We start from the raw sequence: 11,330 nt of genomic DNA on the forward strand, positions 1-11,330 counted from the left end.
AAACAAAACCGCAGACGGCGAAAGAAGAAAAAAAAAAAAAAAAGTTATGATCTTTTGAAAGTGGGGAGAAAACTAAAAAAAAAAGTGTCATTAAATGGTTAAAGAGCCATGTGAACCTACCGGACCCAAAACCTTTAGTCCAGCAGCACCTGATGGTCCAGAAGTCTGGAATGTCAGGTCCCAATAATGCCGGACTAAAGGAATACAGCGTCGATTAGGTGGGAGGCCTTCACTGCAGTCCACGACGCAGCGGGGGCGCCACCTTCACCGGATGGCTTCCTTATTGCCATGGAATTGCAGCCATTGTAAAGCCATGAGGTAATCTGCTGCCTCGCTCCTCCACCTGTAATGGTGCATCAAAACAGCGCCCGCCGCCACCCTCCTCCAGGACTAAGGGCGCCCGCCGCCACGACTAAGGACGCCCGCCGCCACCCAGAGGGATGCGAGGACAAAGCCAAGACGACACGCGCCATTCGCTTCCTACACACAAATACACGTATGTATGGGTTATGTTCCAACTCCAGGTCTCCTCTTACTGGGCGTTCACGTGGCGTATTCTGGTACGCCTGTCGCGCTGATACACGCTTACAATACGCAGCCCATTGATGTAGAATAGGAAACAGTCTTGACAGCGCATTTTTTCCTGACATCCATGTCAAACACGCGTCACGGAAATAAGGAGACCTCACTTGTTACGGGGTAATCGATGGGGCGGAGACCATCTGCCCGGTGACATCTTGGCTTTACTCAGGGGAACGCATCCAAATCTGGTGACGCGCATCTTGATGAACAGCCCTGCCTAAAACCAAGAGTCCACTGGGCAGACTGGGGCAGATGGTGCCCGTGCCACCGATTACAGCGTGTGAACAAACCCCAAGGGCTCATTCACAGGTGTAGACGGGCGCGGAGGGCATACAGCGCATGACACGGCCGACCTGCACATTCATCTGCACAAAGGAAATAAATCCCCCACTGACTCCATGTGTTAACATGAGGGGATCCTGAAAACAGACATCTCCATCCACTGACCGCAAGCAGAGATATTGAAAACTAGTTAAAAAAACAAAACACAACCTGCAGAGCTGCTCGTTGGCCAGAGATTGAATGGGTTTTCCATGATATTGATGAGCCATCGGCGGCACAGGTCATCAGTATCAGATGTGTGGGGTCCGCCGCTCAGGACCGCCACTGATCAGCTATAGCAGCGACTGTCTGGTATAGCAGCTCAATTCACTTGTAGGCCATGTGACCAACACACAAGACGTCAGCGGCCCGAGAAGAGGCCGCGGTAGTCACGCAAGCGCCGCAGCATCGTCAGCGGATCAGCAGGGGTCCTCCGCAGAGCCCGGTGAAGGCCTCGCTGTCACCCGCACCGCAGGCCGCGAGCTTCCATCAAGACCAGACAGAAGCATAAAACAAGAGAAGTCAAATTTAGTGCAACGCGGTGCCCTCCCTCCGCCCTCCCCAAACGTGGTCCGTCAGGTGCCACTCGGGTCCAAGGTGACCGATTCCGCACTCTGGTGCCTATAATGTAACCGTAGCCCAGGTGATGGTGGCGCGGGCACTAATTACACCAACGGGCAGAGGGCCTTTAATTCCTGAACATAAACGCCTAAATCTTAAGGGGACCTCCGGCTTGTCACATGTCATTGGCCGCCGGTCATTAAACGTTTCCCGTAACTTCAGGGTCATTGCTGGGCCTACGTCGCAGTCCGCACGCTTTATAACGGTTCCGTAAAAACACAACACGTTATAATCCAGAAGCGGCGTCACGAGTTCAGAGCCGGCGCTGGGCTGCGCTCCGCTTGATACGAGCCGATTAAAGGCTTTGTCTTGTCTAAGTGGCTAATCCCAAGAATGTCGCCTGGCTGACACGGCGGGGAATGAGAGGTCAGCAACAAACATCAGGCGACTACAACGTCTGGTCAATCCGCGCCGGGAAACATGGCAGCCGAGGAGCAGCCCAACGAGGCACATAAAGCCCCCCTGCCCCCACTGCTTATTACACGGGTCTCTAAGCTCAGCTGCGCCCTCCTGGGTGGATTTTTGCCAGCAACGGGCGCCAATGTAGTAAATCGATCAGCGCTCCCTGGTTTACGATTTACATGCCAGTGAATCTCAGGCGGCGGTTCGTACAGCGGGTTCTCCAAGATCGCGCCCAATCCCCGTTTCCATGAGACGCATCACCGATAAAGGATCGTATTCGCACTTGCATGAAAGATGCGACAAAGGTTTTATCATTCGATCGCTGGGAAATAAGCGTTTAACGAGGCGACCCCTCGCCGGTCGCAGGCGGATGCATGATAGCAAGGGGTATACAAGTATGTCCCCCCGTTCACGTAGGCGTCTGCTCCACCGCGGCGCAGCAGACATGGCGCTTCCGCCCCGGGATCCGCTTTCACAGATTCTTATCTGCAGTGAAAATATTGAGCTGCAGGCGCCGACGACACCAGATCCGGTTACCCTCATCCCTCCGAGGACGCGGAAGCCACCAGCGACTGAGGGGACCTGCGGGTGATGGACGGGCGGCACTGACAGGGGGCCATTGTTCTGTCTGGGACTACAACTCCCAGCATGCTCTGCACATGACAGATGGTGAGCGGCAGTCATCGCTGAGCTCTCGTATGGTACTGCCAGACACAATTACAGAACTCCTCCTCGCCCAGTGTCCTGGCTGCCATCTTGTCTCCCTGACAAAGAACTACAGGTGTCAATTATAACTAACCCACTGCAAGGTTAGAAAAACATGGCGCCCTTCTACCAGAAACAGCGGAGCCCCCGTCAACAGCCGCATCCGATGTGGATAGCTTGAATAGCAGTGAGCTGCAATACCCAAAACCGCCTTCACAAAGGAATAGCGCCATGTCTGCAGAAGAGCAGCCATGTTTCATCGGCCTGATATACCACAGCAGAGGCCGCCATATTGGGAGCTAAACCAGCGATGAGGAGAAACTTGCAGAAATCAATTCACACTACAAAAAACACTGCTGGCTCCTCCATCTACTTGTTCATCGAGTACCCAGAAGCCTTTGGGCCTCGTATATCAGACCACAGGGCCTTGTTACCCATAGCAACCAGTCAGAAACAGGCTTTCATTTTCCAATCTAGCAGTTTGCTACGGGCAACGAGGCCTACCTGTTCCCCGAGAGCCTGGATAACGGGCGGTTATGGAACTAGTTGGTTAGCGCTTCATCTCACCTCAGAAACCTCCTATATATTATACATCCCTCACACTACACTGTATATACCATATATACTCCCCCAAAACCCGCCGGCGCCCCCAGAAGTTGTCGTTCTGCTGCAGACCCCGTCCTGCGGTTCCATCTCAGGCAGATCTGTAGATGCTGAGAGTTGTGGTGATTAGATGGACGGTCTTGTCACCAGAGGCCCTAAAAGTGGTTCCCCCCTTGGCCTACTAGAGGCTCTCGGAGGCTCCTTGTGTGTAGTGACCTCTTCTTCCACTTGTGTAGAGCTTGTTGACCACTAGACGCCTCTACGACGCAGAGAAGAGATTTCACCCCGTTACCCGAGGGGGGCACATTATTGGGATATGAGAAGCTGGATGGTCGTATTGATGAATTGTCCCCCACCGGCCGTTCTGACCAGACTGTTAGGAGGTGTTGGGACCAGAGGATGGGGGCACACAAGGTGACCGGGCTTAGGATGCCCCCTACAGACCACCAGTAGAGAGGAGTGTATGGCTAGACTGTTAGGAGGTGTTGGGACCAGTGGATGTGTGAGGGCATACAAGTTGACTGCGCTCAGGATGCCCCCTACAGACCACCAGTAGAGAGGAGCGTCTGACCAGATTGTTAGGGGGTGTTGGACCAGTGGATGGGGGCACACAAGGTGACCGGGCTCAGGACGCCCCCTACAGACCATCAGTAGAGAGGAGCATCTGACCAGACTGTTAGGGGGTGTTGGACCAGTGGATGGGGGCACACAAGGTGACCGGGCTCAGGATGCCCCCTACAGACCACCAGTAGAGAGGAACGTCTGACCAGACTGTTAGGTGGTGCAATACAATCTCCATGCCCGGCCGTATCACATCTTGCATCTGAGCTAGAGGCGGTGCAACAGGGTACTAGAGCCTACATGCCCACCCGTATCACATCTTGTACCCCCTTTAGCTTGGATACAGCAGGGTACTATGGGAGGTTACTGACTAGGAGTGTATAATATATATATATTCCTTCTAGGGGATGGACTGGCTGTCACAATGAGCGGATATGGGTGCACATATCTGCTGCTGTGGGAGTCCTGCTCCCTGCAGACTGTAATAGGTCGCCCTGCGGTGGGCGTGTCCCTTTAACATGCTGTATATTATAAATGCTCCTGTGGTTTCCGCGGTGGTTGCTGTATGATAAAGGCCGAGGCTGGCGGCGCCGCTCCCACACAATCTCATGTGAACGTCTATTAATACCGCGGTGGTTAGAGTCCTGGGCGCGGCCCGTATTCTCCCAGTGTTCAAATATTTACGACAAGTTTCAGTTTTGGTCACCGACATTTCCTTGCTGCATCGGTGATGAAACTACAACTCCCAGCATGCCCGACTGCCAACAGCCGAGAGTTACAGCTGGAGGTGGTCGCCATCTACTCTATACGAAAAAAGGCGAGTAACCTGCCTAGAAGGTCTGTGAAGTGATGGGGCCGGCGCAGGTATCACGGGACTACTCCACCCAACGGGGACAACTCCACCGGTGTCACGGCTGCAATTGCACGCTAAAAAGCACGGCAGCTTATAATACACTTTGGGTATCAATGCTTCACGACGTTTAAGATCTCTGCTTGCTGTCAGTGAGGGTGAAAAATGATATCTTAAAGCCCATCCTGATAACACCCAAGGGGTCTGATCACACAGCGGGGATGCCGCAGATGCTCCGCTGAATCTTCCGATGCGGTAAGTCTGCAGCATTAGTCCGGATTTTGACTCAAAAATCAGCTGCAGATCCACAAAGATGTCATCCGTCGCAGCGCTCCTCCCACCTCCCAATAATGCCCGCTGCTGTACTCCGCCGCTGGGCATGTGATGCCACTTCTGCATCGCAGGAGCAGCGACGCTCAGTAGCTTATGCACTCTGGGCGCAGATGAGAGGAGCGCTGCGCCGGCTGAAGTCACCTGCGGAGCAGAAGGGGTGCGGAAAATCTGCACGTATGAACATACCCTCAAGATCGCTGACACTAGTGCTGCGTCATGGGAGCAGAACAGAGCCGTCCTGTGACTGAACCGACCAGCGGGCAACAAACCCCGCTGACCGTCAGCTGCCAACGTCCGTCCAGTATGTTATGGAACAAGGTATCTGCAAGCAGCGCCATTGTGTCATGTATAACAGAATTGGGAATGGAGCCTCCAACGCCGGTGTGCGCCGTACAGCGTAACACGCTTGGCATCAGAAGGGGTTTCCAAATGAAATAGTATCCACTCACTGACAGCAAGCAGTGATCTCCATGTCTGCAACCGATGCAAAACGTCCATTAGAAATAAATAGCAGTTTCCGCAATCCAATCAATGAGCTTTATTGACGGACTCGAAAATCCGCTTTTCCGAAGCAGCGCGATCCCCAAGGACTCTTACACGGCATGACTGTGGGTACAGAGGGCCCGGCAGCCATCGCAGCGATAATCACTCAGCTAGTGAGGCGGAGCGGCCGCAGATCGCTGCAGCTGCCCACCATTCATAGATGTTTACATGGGCAGACCGATTGATTTTTGTGATTTTTGTGCCCGCAGTCCAGCTGGAGGCACTCGACCCGCCGGTCATCCCACTGATGCTTGCACACTACTAGCATGGCGGATTATTGGTGGGCGGCGGTTCGGAGTCCTTACAGTTACGAGCACATCGGGGGAATCACAATGGAAGCAATTCACCAAGTCCATCGCCTCAAGTTGAAGATACACAATACATACCCATCTGACAGTCATAAAGCCGGCGCTGCCCATCCTGCCCTACAAGGTGGAGGCGGCCAACCTGTCCAACCGGAAAGATATTTATGTCTGAGCAAGACCAAAATACTGCAAGCCTGGCAGATGTGACATCACAAAGTTTGTGCCCCCCATGAGGCAACAAAGCTGGGAACAAATACAGAACAGGTTCCACTCAGAGGAAGAACAGCGAGTGCCGGACCTCCATAATTCATCACCTGCAGAGCGTGAATGCTAAAAGCCAGGCTGCTGCCAGCAAGCTGCGTGCCAGGACCTGCCAGAGCTACGGGCAGCGAGGCCGATGGGCACACCTGCCTTAATCCCCTTTCTGAGAACAAAAAAGGGGGTTACCAAGTTTGGGGGTCCAGAGATGGCCCCCTGCATTCACAATTTTGTTTTAAATAACCAGCAGAATAGTGAGTGCAGCTCTGGAGTATAATACAGTATGTAACTCAGGAGCAGTACAGGATAAGTAATGTATGTACACAGTGACTCCACCAGCAGAATAGTGAGTGCAGCTCTGGAGTATAATACAGGATGTAACTCAGGATCAATACAGGATAAGTAATGTATGTACACAGTGACTCCACCAGCAGAATAGTGAGGGCAGCTCTGGACTATAATACAGGATGTAACTCAGGATCAGTACAGGATAAGTAATGTATGTACACAGTGACTCCACCAGCAGCAGAATAGTGAGTGCAGCTCTGCAGTATAATACAGGATGTAACTCAGGATCAGTACAAGATAAGTAATGTTTGTACACAGTGACTCCACCAGCAGAATAGTGAGTGCAGCTCTGCAGTATAATACAGGATGTAACTCAGGATCAGTACAGGATAAGTAATATATGTACACAGTGACTCCAGCAGCAGAATAGTGAGTGCAGCTCTGCAGTATAATACAGGATGTAACTCAGGATAAGTACAAGATAAGTAATGTTTGTACACAGTGACTCAACTTTTTATGTAAGTTATATCTAAACTCGATACCATCTTGTAAAACCACATTAACTGGTAAGCAGCTCCATCCTCCCTAAGTCACATGTAAAGTTGTCCGTGTCACGTGGATGATTAAAGGCAAAGTTTACAAGGGAACAGTAACTTTCCATTTCTCACAGCCCTTAGTAATAATCAGCTTTAAGACTGATGGAAATAACCCTTTCCTGTCTCCATCACCCCAAGGTCCGTCCTGTCTAGTCGCATCTGAGCCACAGCCAGAAAGTACAACCTGGACCCCGTGCCGATTCACGCAACGCTCGCGGCCGGATTACTGTCGGCGCTATTCCTATAAAGCCATTATACTGTATAATAATCCAGCACACTGCGGCCCCATGAGGGCCGGATTGGTGGTTTGTAGTGCAGATGTCGTCTGGCACCTAATGGGCATATTTCTGAACTCAGCAGCACGTTAATAGTTACTGCAGGGGTTCACCTTCAGACCGAGGAAGTTGGATATTAATGGCAGTAAGTGGACTCGTGGACGACGGAACATGTGACTGCGGGCCGGGAGCCAAGATACCCAAGAAGATCTCCCACGGAAAGATTGGCACAGAGGAAGCAGCCGTGGAAAATCCGCAATACAGAACAGGCAACGTGGATGAGACTTCACGAACTTCCCTCCACACGCTGCAAGAAGTCCACGGCATGAACCGACCGGCAGCGCCGATAATAGATCCACGGGACGCCAATCTATGCCGGGCATGTTCAGTGCGGAACTGTCCACGGGAATTCGGCTCTAAAAACAGCAGCTAAATCCACGGTTTTCTGCCACAGTTTTCGCTGTTAATTCGCATGCGGATGTAGCGCCGTCAACGGGCAAAAGTGGTGCGCAGAATTCTGATGTGTTTCTGTGGGGATTGCTACAGTTACTCCATGGCGGCAATCTCCATGGAAACATCAGAATTCTGTACAGATTTTGCCCACCGACAGTGCTAAATCCACGTGTGGATCGGCGCCAAAAACTGCGGCAGAAAGACACGAATTGTGATGCGGCTTTTAGAGGCAGAACTTGTACTGAAAATTCCACAGCATTTTGCTGAACCTCAGAGTTGTGCCACGGATCTGCATGCGGACCCGCACGTGGGCACCGCGCCAACAGACACGTCCGTTCTTTTACCCCCATAAAGCAATTTCAAAGTCTGCACAAATATCTGCGGCCAATTAATTACGTCGCTCATCGTTCAGCGGACGGCGTAGAAAAAAAAAACCCACACAGATTTCTGAAGAGGAGCTAAAAAGCTAGGAACTCCTTCAAACTACTGAAGTGCCGCAAAACGGAAAAAGGTAAGAGAGTAAGAAAATATGAAAAAAAATGAATAAAAATAAGTTAGAAAAGGGGAATTAAATGTAACAAACAGAAAATAAAGCGACAAGACAGAAGTCAGTAACAGAATCTGACAATCATGTGTACAAAATGTTACAATCATCTAGGCATAGGAGAGTCCTAACAGCGCGGTGCCCAGCGGAAACACGGAGCGCCGGGTCAGCTGGTATGGAGTCGGACAATATTTGACTATCTGTAATAATCATTGATCGGCCCTAATGTGAGTAAACAGAAGAGCGCGGCGCCAGCGCTACATGCCAATCACCAAGCAGTTACCTTCTTCCTGGTGGAGCTGGTCTTGGACAGGCAGGACTTGGACAGGGACTGATATCCACCGATGACCTGGATTTCATCTGTGGTCGGATATCGTTTTTTCAGCAACGCTCCAAGTTCGGAGTAAGGGGCCTCCGAGCCGTCGGAAGATTTTCTTTTGGACCTTGGATCATCCTCATCATCATCTTCCACCACAGGGGTCCGGAAAGCCTCCTGCTCTGTGATTGGTTTCCTCCTGGGGACCACCGTAAAGGTATTGCCTCCTTTGTTGCGGATGGAGGAGGCACCAGAGCGTGGCCTATAGGAGGGCTCCTCTACCTTTGAGGCTGGTTTGGCCTCCTTGTCCTCTACACTGACTATATCATCTATGTTGGTGACCGGGATGTCATGTTTCGCCACATCCTCGTGTATTTTTGTCACCGGCACACCGGTCGGTACATCCGCCTCGTCTCCTTGCTGCACGCTACTGAAGTACTCAAGCTCGGCCCCCAGATCAGTAAACGATTGACCTTCGGTGGATGACCGGGACGACAACAGTCCACTTTTCCAGTCAAAATCAGACAAGGAGGGTGCACTGAAGGCTTCCGAAGCGGCAGTCTTACCCAAGCTGGCATTGCCATTCACCTTGACTTCTTGGGTTGTTGCCGGCACGCAGTCATTTGCCCGGATGCCGTTTTTTCTAGGAGAGTCCGTGATATCTGATTTGGGGCCGTTCAAGGTGGAAGTGCTGCCACTTTTCAGTTTTGGCTTGTCGTTGGACTGGACCGTTGCGTCTTGTTGGGTTACAGAAGGGACCTGCCTCTTCTTTGGGATGAAGATGAAAGAATTTTTGGACTGCATTCGGATGTTCGCCAGCGCTTTTGCCTGAAGGTCGTCATCCGGGATGCTGCTGAGGTCCGGCTTGGGAGCAGGTCTGATCTCAAAGGAGTCATTGGTGCTGGTGGAAGCGGACACCCTCAGTAGCCGGCCAGGAGTGGCACTGGAGAAGGCCTGATCACAGTGGTGGGGGAGCGATGGGTTTTCCGAGCAAGTGGCACTGGATTTGGGAGGAACGCTGTTGGGTTTCGGTGGGTCCACCTCAGACTTTGGCCTCCAAGCGTTGGCGCCGTGGGGAGTCTCATTAATGGAATCCTTTGATGGCACTGGACCACTTCCCCCAGACGCCCTCTGAGCCGTGCCACTCCTGGGCCGCCTGCTCTTGGACAGCAGATCTTGAATACTGATAGAACTACCCGACGTTACGTTTTTCTCCAAGTGGTCGACGTGACCGTTGGTAAGAGGTGGACAGTCCAGCTCGGGCCTTCCTCCATCCCTGGTGGGAGACTTCACCTTATTGGTGGGCAGAGCCTTGGGGTTCACCAGGATGGTGTTGTTGCCAACCTTCTGGGTAACGTTGACCAGTTTCGTTAACGGTGGGACGTTGTTGACATGCCCCGCTTCGAATTTCTCCCTGACCGCGGCCACAAGGGGTTTGTCGCCGATGGAGGGCTCACCCTGAGCGAAGACAGGCGACGAAGGAGAAAGAGGGGCGACCAACATGGGCGAGGTCATGGGACTTGAGGGTCTTTTATGGAACAAGTCGGGATCGGGTAGAGTCGGGGAGATGGGCGACTTGGAAGGGAGCCAGGACGGGTTGTTGAGAGGAAACCGCTTGCCATCATCCTCTAAGATGGAGGCGGAGGATGGAGAGACCTCCCCGGACCGCTTGGGGGACCTGTTGCGGGGGGCTTGGCCTTGACGCTGGAGAATCTGAGGTTTTGGCAATAGGGGGGGCTTGCTGTCCCGCTCTAGTAGGGTTTCCAGGCTCCTGGTCCTCACCGGGCGGCTCTGGCCATGGTCAAACTTCTCCAGTAGGCGACTGACCCTCCCAGCCTCCTCCAGGACCTCCGCCGCCTCCTTGCTGGAGGGCTCCTTGTTGGGGACCTCCGGCTCATAGATGACCACCTCCGACGCCCGGATCTCGGCCACCTTGCTGCCCCTCTTGGCTAGCAGCTCCTCCACGGGGTCTCCGTGGCCCCCGGGGTGGCTGAAGTAGCCGGGGTCGGACTCGATGATGATGATGTTCTCGGCTCGGATGGTCCTCATGCCCGGGACGTGGCTGTACATGTCCAGCAGGTGCCGGATGGGGGAGGCGGCTCCGCCCGGGGACTGGTGCCGGGAGCGCCGGTGCCGCCGCCGCTCCTTCTCCTGCTTGATGAACGGGTTGTCGTGCAGCGGCCCCAGGCTGTCCTGCAGCACCAGCCGCTCCGGACTGCTGCTCTGCCGGCACGGGGAGCGGGTCCTGCGGCTGGGGGACGAGTCCCTCCCGCGGGACAGCGCAGCGCTCGCCATCTTCGCCCGCTTCCTCTCCAGCACCTCCAGCTTCCACGCCGGGACCTTGTGAGCGTGCGGGTCGAACCGAGCCCAGCCCTTAGTGCTGCCGCTCACCGCCATTTCCGGTGCGGGGAACTCCAGCTGACGACCCGCCGCGCAGCCCCGCAGCTACTGAGTGTCTGACGGGCGGCTGCGGGAGCTGCTGCTGTCACCGAGAGCCCCACCCCTCCTGCCGCACGTCATCACAGCATACACCACAGCATACACGGAGCCAGGTGTACGGGGCGGGCACTGTGAGAGAGACCCCGCCCCTCCTGCCGCACGTCATCACAGCATACACAGGGCCAGGTGTAGGGGGCGGGCACTGTGAGAGAGAACCACGCCCCTCTGGACGTCCTCAATAACGCGCTCCCATTGGATATGGATGGTTAATGAGATTCTGACGTCTGGACCACGCCCCGCGTCAGCGGCACACCCCCTCTAGCTGTGGGGCGGGG

General features: G+C 53.7%; 1 protein-coding gene across 1 annotated transcript in view; it reads right to left on the reverse strand.

Annotated features, from left to right (window-relative positions):
• Positions 1–11,068, reverse strand: part of TPRN (taperin) — a 33,029-nt gene extending 21,961 nt beyond the window's left edge. Inside the window, exon 1 of the mRNA XM_066580035.1 lies at positions 8,524–11,068. Coding sequence (XP_066436132.1) covers positions 8,524–10,953 — 2,430 coding nt within the window. The 5' untranslated portion in view covers positions 10,954–11,068. The remainder of the gene's footprint in view (positions 1–8,523) is intronic.
• Positions 11,069–11,330: the final 262 nt, after the last annotated feature.

Source organism: Eleutherodactylus coqui, chromosome 10, assembly GCF_035609145.1.
Source record: "Eleutherodactylus coqui strain aEleCoq1 chromosome 10, aEleCoq1.hap1, whole genome shotgun sequence".
In the NCBI taxonomy this organism is placed as follows: domain Eukaryota; kingdom Metazoa; phylum Chordata; class Amphibia; order Anura; family Eleutherodactylidae; genus Eleutherodactylus; species Eleutherodactylus coqui.